This window comes from Alternaria dauci, chromosome 2 (genome assembly GCF_042100115.1).
Source record: "Alternaria dauci strain A2016 chromosome 2, whole genome shotgun sequence".
NCBI lineage: Eukaryota > Fungi > Ascomycota > Dothideomycetes > Pleosporales > Pleosporaceae > Alternaria > Alternaria dauci.
In genome coordinates, this window is record NC_091273.1 from 2,120,830 (window position 1) to 2,134,810 (window position 13,981).

The 13,981-nt window shown below is 53.2% G+C and overlaps 6 protein-coding genes across 6 annotated transcripts; 2 read left to right on the plus strand and 4 right to left on the minus strand.

Annotated features, from left to right (window-relative positions):
• Window positions 1-623: 623 nt before the first annotated feature.
• ACET3X_002715 (uncharacterized protein) lies at window positions 624-2,145 on the minus strand. The gene is made up of 2 exons (XM_069449489.1): window positions 1,859-2,145; window positions 624-1,789 (listed from the first exon to the last, which is right to left on the minus strand). Exons 1-2 carry the CDS (start codon window positions 2,046-2,048, stop codon window positions 834-836), a joined length of 1,146 nt encoding a protein of 381 aa, XP_069309262.1. The 5' UTR covers window positions 2,049-2,145; the 3' UTR covers window positions 624-833.
• A 208-nt stretch (window positions 2,146-2,353) lies between these two features.
• On the minus strand, window positions 2,354-4,250 carry ACET3X_002716 (uncharacterized protein). Its single transcript, XM_069449490.1, has 5 exons — window positions 4,001-4,250; window positions 3,795-3,949; window positions 3,587-3,746; window positions 2,672-3,542; window positions 2,354-2,618 (listed from the first exon to the last, which is right to left on the minus strand). The coding sequence occupies exons 1-5, from the start codon at window positions 4,044-4,046 to the stop codon at window positions 2,564-2,566; spliced, it is 1,287 nt and encodes a 428-aa protein (XP_069309263.1). The 5' UTR covers window positions 4,047-4,250; the 3' UTR covers window positions 2,354-2,563.
• A 170-nt stretch (window positions 4,251-4,420) lies between these two features.
• ACET3X_002717 (uncharacterized protein) lies at window positions 4,421-7,881 on the plus strand (the record flags this gene model as incomplete). The annotated part of the gene is made up of 6 exons (XM_069449491.1): window positions 4,421-4,501; window positions 4,551-4,653; window positions 4,715-4,832; window positions 4,890-5,254; window positions 5,305-5,322; window positions 5,381-7,881. The coding sequence occupies 6 exons, from the start codon at window positions 4,421-4,423 to the stop codon at window positions 7,879-7,881; spliced, it is 3,186 nt and encodes a 1,061-aa protein (XP_069309264.1).
• A 174-nt stretch (window positions 7,882-8,055) lies between these two features.
• On the minus strand, window positions 8,056-10,188 carry ACET3X_002718 (uncharacterized protein; the record flags this gene model as incomplete). Its single annotated transcript, XM_069449492.1, has 2 exons — window positions 8,056-9,430; window positions 9,492-10,188. The coding sequence occupies 2 exons, from the start codon at window positions 10,186-10,188 to the stop codon at window positions 8,139-8,141; spliced, it is 1,989 nt and encodes a 662-aa protein (XP_069309265.1). The 3' UTR covers window positions 8,056-8,138.
• A 175-nt stretch (window positions 10,189-10,363) lies between these two features.
• Window positions 10,364-10,973, plus strand: ACET3X_002719 (uncharacterized protein). The gene is made up of 2 exons (XM_069449493.1): window positions 10,364-10,452; window positions 10,502-10,973. Exons 1-2 carry the CDS (start codon window positions 10,420-10,422, stop codon window positions 10,853-10,855), a joined length of 387 nt encoding a protein of 128 aa, XP_069309266.1. The 5' UTR covers window positions 10,364-10,419; the 3' UTR covers window positions 10,856-10,973.
• Window positions 10,974-11,163: 190 nt separating this feature from the next.
• On the minus strand, window positions 11,164-13,937 carry ACET3X_002720 (uncharacterized protein; the record flags this gene model as incomplete). The annotated part of the gene is made up of 2 exons (XM_069449494.1): window positions 11,741-13,937; window positions 11,164-11,690 (listed from the first exon to the last, which is right to left on the minus strand). The coding sequence occupies exons 1-2, from the start codon at window positions 12,996-12,998 to the stop codon at window positions 11,164-11,166; spliced, it is 1,785 nt and encodes a 594-aa protein (XP_069309267.1). The 5' UTR covers window positions 12,999-13,937.
• Between the last annotated feature and the right edge of the window lie 44 nt (window positions 13,938-13,981).

Genomic DNA, 13,981 nt, shown 5'->3' on the forward strand with positions numbered 1-13,981 from the left:
AGCGAGTGGAACTGTATCGCATTTGCTACATGGTCTGCATGAGAAGAGAAAGGACCAGTGAGCCCACGTTGGACTGCCAAAGAGCTTCTTTCATTGCTGAGTCTTGCTCTTTGGAAACGGTGGAGTGGCTTCCCCAGGGCCTGCACAGTGGCGGCCCAGCTCAAGCGAGACGGTCCTTCACTCAGATCTCCATGGTCTCTGTCCAATCACCACTCCTTCGCATGGTGATGCGTCACTGTCTTGTAACGAAGGACTACTACATACATACCTCGCATACTGTCTGAAGATTTGAGCAGTAACTACAGCCGTCGTTGTACGTGTCACCGGATTCTTTGTTGATTGTAGAAGTACACCGGTCATGTGAGAAGGTCCACATACTTCACGGCCATGCATAGTTGGATACCCTGCTGCGTCGTATGAACATATGCTCAAAGCTGATCATTGTAATAGACTAACAATAGTCATGCCATAAGTCACTATAGATATCCCTAACATCTACAGGCGATTTAGAGACATCTAAGCCGCAGTGCTGGTGCTCAATCGAGTCCATTCGACGCATGGAAATACAAACAAACATGACTGCAGAAGGTCATCGGCTGTGAATGTTCAAGTTCTAAATATATTACATTTTCAACTACATACTTATCATACCTGCGCAAGAATCGAGATGCGGTGTTGGAGCGGCGCAGCAAGCACCGCCCTACCCGTGCCGCATGCACATCAAGTACCTACACTGTGTGTTTCTGCCGTTTCAATCATCATTCGTAAGTCTTTCCTCGTGTCTTCATGGCCTATCGCTTCGCGTCTCGTACATACAGACTTCTGCGAAGCGCTCAGATGAAGTCTCCATCGCCAAAGCCTCCGAACGGATTCGGCGGTCGTCCACCTGCTCCGCCGAAACCACCAGGTCCGCCAAAGCCTCCACCGCCTGGGAACATGGGGCCCCTCCCTCTGTCCTCCCTCAATGGATCTCCAGGACCCATCGGATCGTAACGAGCGCCGGGTGGTGCTCTCGGATCATATCCGCCCTGCCGACCTTGACCGCGGAACAGCGGATCGTCGAACGTGGGATGCATACCGCCGCCGCCGAAACCACCAGGCCGTGGCAGCCCTCCCGCTAAGTGTGGTCTGAGGGGGTCGTCCGGTCCAAGACCCTGTGGATACAAGTCGTCGTGGCCGATGTTGATGGGGTTGTTACCAGGCATGCGACTTGGATGCCGATTTACCTCGAGTTCGTCATCGAAGCCGGGTATGGGCTCTGGTAGATGTCGCCCGGAGCCTGGTCGCGCGGCAAGAGGGTCTTGAAATGGGTATGGACGCGCAGGCTCTGGCTCGTTGGGGGGTTGCCGTGGATTCGCAGGCTGCCCTCGCTGCGGTTCTTGCTGGTCTGCTGTGGGTGTACGTTCTTGACCTGCGTTGGTCTCCTCATATCCTGGCTTGTTCAGCCCAGGTGCCAGTTTCTGGATGACAGAGATCTTGAGAAGGGAGCCGAGGTCGTTCAGCCTGCCCGGAGTTATGAAGAGCTCTTGCAGCTTCCGCGACACGTCCTCGATTGATGCGTCTTCCGAAGCACTGAAGGGCAGCCGTGATTCCGAGATGTAGTCCTTGGTTGTGACTTCGAAATGTGTAGTTTTGTCGTCGCCCAGCGCCAGGGCGTAAACAACCGCCTTGCCTCCCAGTCTGTTGACCTTGACGAGGTACTCCATGGCTGATTGTGCGTGCGCGTATCGGAAAGCGTATGAGGAGGATGCGTTCCATTCTTTCGGTAGAGAGGAGGGGTTTTCAGCATCTGCGTGCGCTTCTATGAGTTCCCGAGTTATGACGAGTGACGAGCGGAGTGAAGAAGATGTGTGCTTACTTATGTGCTCGTCTTCGCCCAGTCCGATGAGACGGAAGCCCACGGCAAGCATGCCAGCGTGGACAGCCAATGCGACCGCCTCGGGTCCATTCTTGAGCTGTGACGAATCGCCTTTTGGCAGCGACGTAGCCATGAAGAGTGCGAGCGAACCCGAGCTCAGCGGGTTGCCTGTGGTATTTTGGTTTACCATGCTTGCAGAGGCCGAGGGGCGCTGCAGGTCTGTGGGCTTGTAGGATGTGGCTCGGAGAACCTGTAGGATTAGTTGTAGGTGGTAAAGGTGTTGTGAGTGAGTGGTGTGCAGGTGAGAGATCATATCATCCAAGGACCAAATGCATCTCGACTTTAGGCAGCGACCAATGACGCGTGGGCGGGGTCTGGGGCGCGCTAATGCACATGCGGGACTGCTCGATCTTGATCTGCAAGCCTCACGATATCTGTTCATGCGCGATGCATGTGCCAAACTCGATAAAGTTTCTCCTGTACTACTTCCATGACATCACCATTGGAATCATTGTGCCTTGAGAAAAGCGAATAATATTACCGAGCAAAGGGGATGCTCAATACGCACCACACCCAAGTGAAGACTATGGTGCTACTAAAATGACATGTGCGCCACACCACGGGGAATAATCTAAGACCATATACGCCACATGCAATGCAACAGGAAGGACGTCGTGAAAATCTGCGTGGAAACTAGTATGAAGCCTACTCTGGCACATCTTGCGAGTTGCTTGCTGCAAGCTCGTTTGGTTCAAGAAGGCTGCATTCAAGGTTAGCACATCCCAGGTAATAGTCAGCGAAGAGAATACTTACGAGTACTGTTTGTACAGTGTTCCCTCACCCCCCTTCTCCAGGTCTACGTTGAAGACATAGTAGTTGCCTTCGCTAGTGACAACCATGACCTGAGGGCCGTTGTTGTTGAGTGCTACCACGTTTCTAACAGGCCCTGAAGACGAGCTGGTGGGAGAGCGCGGTATCTTGACCCAAGCAAAGTCGCGCGACGGCTCCCAAATCTCGGCTACAGCGCTGGGTAGATATCCGCCGACGGTAGCAGCGAACGACTTTCCAACGGTTTGCGATGTGCGTCGTATCAAGCTACCAAAGGTGGGATTGATGGCTTTCCGCTCCGGCGACGTTATGTCTGCCGTGCTCGTGCCGAATTCATCCTCTGTCTCTTGGCTCGCCCGACTACTGCTGCGCGCATGCGACGCTCCCATGGGCTTGCTGGGCCCAGAAGAGACGCTATTACTCCTGCTGTTGGGCGATCCTAAGCGGAAGATGTGGACCGTCTCGGTTGCTGACGATACGCTGAGCAAGGTCGATGTGGAATTAAAGGACATGCTGTATATCCTAGCTGGTATGGAACCCCTCCTGAACTGGTACAGTTTCTGCGCATCGGGTATAGAGAAGACACGGATGATGGTGCCTTTCTCTGATGCCGTCGCCAGCAGGGTGCCATCGCTGTTCAGCGCAATACAAGACAGCGGGGAGTTGTGCGCCTCGATGACGTTGACTGCCTCCATCTTTGTCGCATCGTAAATCAGGACCTCTCCACTCGTGGGCGCAATGTGATCCGTCTTGGGCGGCGCGTGCGATGGTGGCTGGAAGGTAGCGGGTGCGGCTTTGGTGGGAAGCGGATACACAAGATAGTTGTTTTCCGAAGATGCTGATAGGGCGCATATCGCTATGCTCGTTAGCAACTATAGGGCAGCGTTTCTTTCGACGTACCGTTCGGATTAGGCGACGTCTTCTCCGTCTTGAGCATCTGAAGGTTGCTTATATCGTAGAGGTAGAGTTCCGATTCGAGCACAACTACGATTCGTTTCCTGTTCATCCGCATGGCCAGAATAGCTGTGCGGAAGGTCATCTCGCAGATGGTCGAGTGCCTCTTGACATTGTCAGTACCTGCATAGCCATGGCCGCCGAGCCAACGAACCTTTGTGTTTTGTATCCGCAGCACTCGCGGCGACAGTGTGAGAGCAACTAGCGATGTCGAGAAGAGCATCTCCAGGCTCGAGACATCTCCCTCGCGCGTCTCGGACTGCTTGTTGAACGGGTCCGTGGTATATATGCGGTAGCCATTAGGCGTGCCTGCAGCGGCTGGTCAGTACAAACGAAGCTGCGCATAGATGTGGTGCATACCGACGCCCAGATGGCTATGGTCTTGGTTGAATGTGACGAAATTCATGACTGTCGTGTGTGTTTTGACTGCGTGCTTGGGCGTGCTGCGAAGCTTGGGGACTATGCGCGTGAGAGGTCGGTGAAGCTTTGGGCAGCCGTTCGCGAGAGATCAGCCCTACAGGCGGCGTATTGAGGTCAGCGCAGGCCCGAGCGATGGCGATGCGGAGGCCAGCATGAGCAAACAGCTGCGTTCGTAGGCGATGGAATACTTTGGAGCTTTGCGCACGTTACCGCAACCACCGTCTGGCCATGGTTCACGCGCCCATGCAGGGATCCCGACGTCAGCTAAGCCCCGCGCTGTGGCTGGTGCACCACAAAAACATTCCTCTCCCACGTCCATGTCCGCAACGTCTGCCGATTCGAGACATGGCCAAAGCCACTATGCGGCCCAACAAAGTCCCCTCGAGGGCAAAGGGCAAGCAGAAAACACTGCGAGAGAGAAGAGATGTTGACATTATGAACGTGAGGTTTCCCGGCCTCTCCAAACCCACACAACTAATATGCACGTCAGACAAATGACAGCAGCATTGTATCCAAACGGAGTGTTTCCAAACTGTATCTCAGTCATGAACCGGACTTCTACGAGCCGTTTGTCCCAAAGTTCCTTCGACGCAGTACGTGACTTCTGCCTTGAATCCACGTGAGCGTACACTAATGCTCGACTCACGTTCCAAGACCCGTTGATCAATCGAGGATACTGGCTACGCATGCACGCTATTGAGCAAGCAGTCCGTCAGTTTCTGGAAGAAGACAATTCAAAGCCGAAGATTGTTGTGAACTTGGGATGTGGATAGTGAGTAAGACATTCGTCGCCCACTGGCAATAGCCAAGAGGTACTAAACTCTCAAAGTGACCCGTTGCCATTTCAGTTCTGGCACAGATATGCACCTCTTACGCAATCGGCAACCTTTGTAGATGTCGACTACCCACAGCTTATGCAGCGGAAACGGGATACCATGCTCAGCAATGGTCTTCTTCGAGACGCTCTGCTCAAGACCAAACTGCGCCATTCCGAACAGCCTGTATATCTCCGCAGCGACAAGTACATGGCTTTGGGCTGTGACCTCAAAGATCTTGTGACACTCGAACGCCTGCTACGGGCCGAATTCGATGTACCGTCGTCCTCGATCCTGTTCGTCGCCGAAGTGTCCGTCACCTATATGCCGCTAAACGACTCTGATGCACTCATACGGTGGGCTAGTACCATCGAAGACGGTTCGCCGACCCCACGAATCCTACTTATAGTGCTATACTAACAGATGCAGCTCGCTTCTGCATACTAGGTACTCGATCCTTCACGTATGTCTACCATTGCTTTCCTACTGACTCCACACCGCATAGAACAGTACCTTCCCCAGGGCCCAGCGCATCCCTTTGCCAAGACTATGCTGTCTCACTTCGACAAGCTTCAAGCATCAATCAACGCGGTTAAGTTGCATTCATCTCTAACTCAGCAAGCCACTCGTTTCCATAATGCAGGATGGCCAACCCTAATCATGGCCCGTAATTTATGGGACCTTTGGTCCGATGATGCTTTTACCCCTCCCGCGCTCAGACGCAGGCTGGATGCTGTAGAGCCGTTTGACGAGTGGGAAGAATTCGCACTATTTGGCGGTCATTATTTCCTACTCGTCGCCTCAAATTCGGAGCAACGGAGAACGCCCGAGGCGATCCACACTGAGGCAGCAGCCCCCGGACACTGCAGCAAGGCTATCGGTGCGGAGACTATAACCCTTGAAATTCCAGAGCAATCCACTGGCGCCGTGACGCCACGACGTTTCACGGCAGCTTTCGCTGTTGGCAAGGACGCAGTGGCTTTCCACGGAGGCCAGGGGACGCGAGCTCGTCTCGCCGATATGGATGTCCTGAGGCGGGAAGATCACAACGGGGATTTGCTCATCAAGCCTTGTGACTTGCTACCTACTGCACGCATGTGCCATACTATCACGTCAATGCACAACGGTGAAGCGTTGTTGGTCGGAGGACGCGGATCGCCTACCCAGGCTTGTGCAGATTGCTGGCTCTTCGTTCATGGAGCTTGGACGAAAGTGGATGACATTTTGCCAGCGCGATACCGTCATTGTGCTGCAGCTGTTGCATTAGGAAGTGGGGAATCACAAACCCATGGTGTTCTCGTATTTGGCGGCAAAGCCAGTGACGGCACAGTACTCGATGCCGAACATTACTGCGCCTTATGGACTGCCAACGATGGATGGCACAGCATTCCCGTTGACGGACCGCGCCCGTCTGTACGCTTCGGCGCCGCGATTTCCACGATCGGTCCTACTCGAGATCGGGGGTTGCTGACAGGAGGTGCAAACGAGAACGGCGTGGTTGTGGAAGACGCGGTGTGGGAGTGGTCCGTTTCCGCCACACCAACACCTCGACTCAACTTTAAGGACCGCACCAATGACATGCGCAGCAGCTTGGAAAACTCTGCATGCGCGCGTATAGGTGCCAATCTCGTCCCTTGGAACGATTCCCTGTTGTTGATTGGAGGTGTTTCAAAGAAGCATATCCACTCTCTATCAGACGACTTCCTGCTCTTGAAATGCAAGGACACGGTAATCGAAGTGGAGTGCCCGAGTATGCAGGTCTTACCACAGAAAGCATGGCCTTTGCTAGTGGGTGTAGGGGCGGTTTCAACCTCTCGAGGCGAGATTGTGCTTGCAGGAGGAGGGGCGGTATGCTTCTCAATGGGAAGCTACTGGAACGAAGAACCGATGACCATCATTCCTGGCCCTTCGCAAGGGGCTAAGCCGTGGCGTGGCGTTGCGCCGAGTCAGATCAGCGGCGCAGCAGGCACAGAAGGCACGGCACAAGCGAGCACTGCTGAAACGACATCTAAAGGTCGACGAGGGGAAGCGAGTGCAAGAAAGAGGCCTGCTACTGCTGCACGCACTACCGAGATTTCCAGAGTACAAATCCAGTCGTCAGATGACTTTGCGAAGCTGACGGCGTCGATGAAACCGGCCATCATCGAAGGCCTCGATATCGGTCCGTGCACAGACTTATGGACACTCGACTACCTAAAAGAGAAGCTGGGTCCAGAAAGGGAACTCGTTATACACGAGTGCTCCTCAGATCGTATGACGTTCAAGGACAAGAACTTCTCGTACGTCAAGAGATCCGTCTCGGACTTTCTGGGTGGAATAGCAGAAGGGTCTCATGCGTATCTTCGTGCTGTGTCATCGAGCCAGCCGAACAAGCTGCCCACCAAACTGGAAGAAGATTTCCCAACAATCTCCGACGATTTCCGTGTGCCGGCTGTGTGCAACATAGTTAAAGAGAACTACCACAGCTCGCCGCTTCGGATCTCCGGGCCTGTGACCTTGTGGCTACACTACGATGTCCTCTCCAATATCCTCTGTCAGGTCCGCGGTTCAAAGACGCTATTTCTCTATCCACCTACCGATGTCTCCCTACTGGACTTTCCTCCTGGTGGCTCTTCCTCTAATGTTGATATCTTGACCTCCAAAAACCCCAAGCTTCGACGCACTCATCCTCACGTCGCCTCACTCAAGCCTGGTGACATCCTATACATACCACCCATGTGGAGTCACACAGCGACACCGGAAGACGGCGTTAGCGTGGCAGTCAATGTTTTCTGGAAGGGACTAGAAAAGGGCTATGCGGCAGGTAAGGATGTGTATGGAAACAGAGACTTGCAAGCATATGAGAATGGTAGAAGGGACGTGGAGAAGATTGTTAGAGCATTCAGAGATTTACCAGTTGATGTGTCCAAGTTTTATTTGGCGAGGCTCGCGGACGAGATATTGGAGAGATCAGACAAGCTGGGAGAGAAGAAGCGAACGAGTGATGGCAAGGAGGATGAGCAGTAGATAGTGCGTATGCTGTAGCAAACTATGATCTTTGAACACTACTAGTTAGCTTGCTCTTTTTGTCGACGTGTTCTCAGAATCCACAACACTCTCGGAAGCTTCATTTAGCTGATTTCGCCTGCATCCTGCACCGATGGCCACTACTAGCGTCACTGATATGATACAAGAGCACAAGCCGTAGATGTCACGCCGTACACGATGTATTATGAAGTCTATACAGCGAAGCTTGGGTACTCCGTCTTGATAAAACGTCAAGTTTACGGCTCCTCATTCCACACCTCATTCCAACGCCCAGCATCCAACTCAACAGGCCCATCAAACCGACCAAACCTCGGCGGTCCCGTGCCTGGCTCGGGTAGACAGATCCATTCTCGTATGCACCCAGGGACTTCGTGTTTACTATGGCTAACGCAGAGCAAAGCCTGGTGTTCTTGCAGTCCCGGCATCTCGACCTCACCCTCCCATTTGATCGGTTTCAGTCCATCATCCGAGGGCTTGAGTTGCATACTCTGGCCGCGACTGAGGAACAAAAGACACTTGTCCCGAACGAGGTCGTCCATGCCACTGAAAGCTTCGTCTAGGATCACGATATCAGGATTCCGGATCGTGGCGCGCAGGAAAAGGAGCACGCGCTGCGCTGAGAATGAGACTTCGCCGAACAAAGTCTCGGACGCCCATGCAAAAGACTCGCTGCCTTTCTCACGGCTGCCAAATCCAGGTCTGAGTTCCGGCTCAAACCAGCTCAAGCATGCGTCCACTCTCTTCTTCGCTTCTGCATCTAATCTTGGTTTCGTAATCGGTGTGTCAGCCCATGCACTTTCCAATGTTGTTCTCAGGGTCAGTCTCTTTGGAAACAGTGCATGGACCTCTGGACTCGCATGACCCATGCGCGACTGTACTTCGAAAATAGTGATGCCGGGGACGCCAGGCTCGGGTAAGCGAGAGCGCTGGAAGAGCTTTACAGGAGCAGAGTAAGTCTGTGGATGATCTGATGTCACAAGGGACAGCAGAGTGGTCTTGCCGGAACCGTTTGCTCCAAATACACCCCAGCGTTGGTTCCGACGCACATCCCAGTAAAGCCCGGATCGAGACGAATCGTTGGCGTCCTGTTTCCAGTCTCCTAAGACGGAGTTTTGGCCATAGGTAATGCGTACTCCTTGCATCTCGACGACAGGCTCGCCGATGGTAGGTATTGAGGTATCAACTTTTTCGTAGCCGTCTCGGCTCAGCACCGGTGTACCTGGTAATGTTTTGGAGCCGTCACTTCCAAGCGCTTGTCCTGTTTTCACTGTATCTGTGATCCCTGAAGTTTGCTCATCACCCTCGATGCTCTCGATCTGCCCATATTTCTCTTCTAGATGCCTCAACACCTCCTCCTTGGGCCCCAGCATATCAACCTTTCCGTCTTTCCCAGCGTACACAACATGTGTAATCCATTCCGGAATATCATCCTGCGGCCGCAGACTGAGAACAACACGTGGTGCACTGGCTTCCGCCAGACGGTGCAAAACCCTGGAGATGTGCCTTGTGACGATAGGATCAAGCCCGACTATCATGCTGTTAGCCAACTCCACTCAAGGATATAGCAGCAGTATAAAATCAAGACTCACTAAAAGGTGCATCCAAACACAGCATCTCAGGCCTACTCAGCAACGCCTTTGCAATTCTCGCCCGTCTGCTCTGCCCATTACTCAACATACTAACAGGCTTGTCGATAAACCGCTCTAGTTCCAAATCCCGCATTACCCTCTTCATATCTTCTTCATCCACCCTCTTTGCCTTCAATTCCTCTTCCCCAGGGTTCATCGTCACGATACCAGTCAGATATCTCTGGACGGTGAAATCTGTATCTTCTCTCAGGGACTCATAGCGTGCCGACAGATAGGCGCCACCAAAAGCTTTCCGCTCCACATCGAAGCCTACGTACTCAATTGCTCGCTCGGGGAAGCGGAGGCGTGGTTTCTTTTCCGTGATGGCTGGGGTGAGAAGGTAGGGAAAAGACCGTGCTGTTGGAGGGAAGCAGAGTAGTTGACCGCGAAGGACTTGGAGAAACGCCGTGCGAATGTCCGATGATGGGCTCAGAACCGCCCAATGCTGTTTCGGCGTCGAGAAGGACGGTAGATCCAACGTCAGGTCCGGGAACAACGGCCGGTTCGAAGCCGCATCTTGACCCCTGGACGAAGGATGCTGGCGGTAAAAAGTTCCATTGGCGATTCTGACAATAGGCGGCGACGAAGAAAGTCTACGTAAAGTCTCTAGTCTGCCACATCTTGTGGCTGCGGAAAACAGCGCTTGCGGTCTTCGCATCTCGGAATTGCGGTGTTTGTTGCACTCATGATGGAAACGGGATAAATGGCCTGGATTTGGTCGTGTTTTCACGCAGCGGAAAAGTGTCCGTGTCCGCGAGGGACGAAGTAGGAATGACGTCGCGCGCGGTCGCTCGGCCTGCCGAGGTACGTTGATGGATGGGCGTCTCCGCATCGTTTGTTGCGCACGACAGGCAGAGGCTCCAGCCCTTTCTCGCGCGAGTAACTTGATATGCTCCCTAGCCTACCGCCGTCGAGGCCAAAGGTATGTTCCCTGCAGTGGTAATTTCATCACACTCGCTGACAGAATGTAGCCTCACCAGCAGCCCTCAACGCCCTCAGTCGCGCACCAACAGCGACGCGCCGCCCACTCGCCATCCCAACCCTCACAACAACCTACAACACAGCCCTCAACCCCATTTCCGAACATTCCGAAACCGAAATCGCAAATCGAAGCCATGCCGCCCTTTGGCCCCCCACAAACACCAGCTACCTTCTTCACACCCGTCTATGACAGTGCGGTACGGCATCCAGTATTCTTCACGCAGAATCTCAAGAAGCCGCCGTTTCCCATACCACAAGCCGCTAGTCACGGTTGGAGTCCGGTGGCGAGTGGCTATGTGATGGAGCAGAGGCGGGCAGAGGTGACGGGGAGGACGAAATTATGATCATCAAGTAACGTGTACAAGCATTGGGCGGCGTCGAGGAGTTCAAGCTGGTCGTTTTGGACTCAACTGAAGGTATTCCAAGACATGCGACATCTGGGAGCTATACGAGCTATGGTCAGCTGCGTCCGTGAATGATTTTGGCCCTAGTTCAGATCGTCTTGATAAAAGAACTTGCTCTTTTGGATTGTGCTACTTAGTCTTCTAGTAATGCATGCTACCTAGCGTAGCGGGTATCTCTAGCAGCTATCACGTTTAGACATTCCCCCCTCCCGTTTCAGTGCACCTTCACATCCCACACATTCGATTACCTACAAGCTCTGCCGACCTACGAGCTTGCTGGGTAGCAGGGCCGTCGTGATGACACAGCCCAACGTTACTCCTCCAGCTAGATACAGAACACTGTTAATGTCCCTCCCTGCACCATCACCAGCATACAAATGCTGTGCAATAAGCGGACTGACAATGCCGAACAGCCTGCCCCAGAAGCTCGCGATACCGCATGCCGTACCTCTGATGGGTGCCGGGAACGCCTCGGGTGTCCAGCCGTACAGGACCGAGTTGAACATGGATTGGAAAAAGTACTCCATGACGTTGAAGCCAATGTTCGAAGCTGCCGAGTTGACGCTGCTGAAGAGGAAGATGGAGATGCCCATCAGTGCAGAGGAAACTACCATTGTCCACTTACGGCCCACTCGCGATGCACGGTAAGACAGAGTTCCGAGCACAACGCCGAGGACTCCGGGAAGATAGATGAAGATGTAAGACCGGTAGGTGTAGCGGAGCGAAAGATCAAGGGCGCCGTTCTTCACGGCCAGAATCTGTGGAAGGTAGGAGCCTGATGGGAAGTCAGCTTACATCGTTAGAGAGAACAGCTGTGCAACTCACCTGCAACAGTGAAGCCCCAATAATCGCATATGTAAGTCAGCCAAACCAAAAGCGTCAGTCTTGTCATTTGAAAGCTCGAAAACAGAATCTTGAAGCGATCGCCTTCTAATTTCAGCTTTTCAGTCCATGTGGACTTGAGCTGTTTGACACCACCTCCAAGCATAGGTCCAGTAGTGCGGTCGGAATCAAACTCCCGTTCAAGTGATTCGAGATCCTCCAGGGCCAACGTACACTTTGTACCGTTGTATTGAGCCATATTGTGCAACACTTGGATGGCTTCGGCATCCTTTCCGCGGTATATGAGGAACTTGGGGGACTCCTGGAAGGTGAAAAGAACCGAACGCAAGACGAACACAAGTATAGTAATCCCTCCCAGGGTAAAGAGCAGATAGCGCCATCCCATGTTGTCCTCTTTTGAGCAACACGCTTCTCCGGTAGCAGCGGCGCTGCAAGCAGGTAACGCCCGGTCTCCCTCGGAGAAGTTTGGACTGCAAGACCAGTTCGGGATGAAACCATAGGCGAGTACTGAGCAGATGACAACACCAATTGGCTGGAAAATCGACAACAAAGGGAGAAGGTAGCGCTTGTTCTGCGGTGTGGCTTCCAAAGTTATCGTGGTGTCAATAGGAATGTTGCCCCCGACGCCGAACCCAGTAAATGCCGTGAGGACCAGAATGGCGTTGTAAGTGCTCGGGGCACCAATGCAAGTGCCGAAGACGCACGCGATGAAGACTGTCAGGTTGAAAGAGAACTTTCGCCCGATCACGTCCACAAGGACACCCCACACAAACGCGCCGGCCGTAAGCCCGATTGAAAAGGCAGTGGACAGCTTGCCAGTCTGATCAGCGCCAAACCCCATTTCCTGCTGGATGGGCGATAGGACGAGACCAAATGCCTGTGCCCACATCAAATCAATCATGTAACCAAAGCCACAAAGCGCCCAAATCGACCACTGGTAACGTCCCATGCCCATAAGATCGATCTCGCGGTTAATGAGCAAGCATTTCTTCTCATATAAAGAGATATCCTCGTCGCCAAGCTCTTCAGCTAATGAGAGTGAACGCTCCGGGTCGTTAGATAGATCATGGCCAACAGGCTTCTCTTTGTCTGTGTCCAAAGCCGTCTCTTCTCGTGGAGTCGTTCCTTCGGCAAGATTTGTGTGTTCAAGTGTAGAATAGTTTCGAGAAGAAGATGCGACAACCTCGCCGGCGCTCAAAAGGGCGTCGCCCTCACCCGCTTCAGAACTTGGACGCGACATTGTTGGTTGTTGTGAGAGTACTCGACGGCCGCGAAATGTTGAGAGATGCCTCTTCGGCGCTTACCCCTCCTGTGTGTGTACCGTAGGCTTTACATGGGCGGCACCACCCTCCGTGGCGGGCGAAGGCTAAGATGCGTTGGGCAGTAGTTAAGCGATGTCTGATAAGCCCTTTGACACTTCTGACAGCCGCAGCTACACCGGCGCAATCAAAGGAGTTGCACCCATGGCATTGCGTGCAGATGTTGAGTGCCGGGTGCTAACGCTATGAGGCTCAGTTCAGGCAGATCTTGTTGTTCAACACGCCTAGTCGTTTGCAGAGATGCAACATAGAACGCCCATGGCTCTCGATGAGGAGCTCAGAATATCGAACTGGAGAAACAAACATGTTTCGTACCGCTAGTGGATGTAACCGGAACGTCTTCCGACAAAAGCTGTCTTGTCAATAGTGGTAAAAGCTTACAGTTCAGTCTGTCAAAGTCTCTGCCTGTATGTGAAGGGATATTCCTGGGTATCAAAGAAAGTAAGCGACGTAGCAGGCATTTACACATGGGTATGGGTATTGTTCCATCCCCTCTGCTACTCTTGCAGCCATAACAGCGTTGTCGTCAACAAAAGGTCGTGTACAGTGACGTAACTGCACGCATGTGTCCTGAGTAGCCAGCATGGGATTTCGAAAGCGCATGTCATCGTGGATTGGAAAACACCTGCAAAATGAGACACGGCTGGACTAGAAAGCGCGGCCGTAGATAGCAACATGCGAGGCTTTGTGTCCCATGACCCAAGATTGAGTGGGGATGTGCAGGCTGACACTCGGCTTGCCCAGTTGGGCGAGCACTTGATGCGAAAGATCGCGATCTGAGATTTGACACGAAGTGGACGGAGACTGAACGGTGAGCGAAAGCGAAGCGAGATGAGTGAAGGCGAAGAACACAGATGGAGTTCCAGTGCACTCAGAAGAGACGACGCAGGTCTCGTCGCCCGTG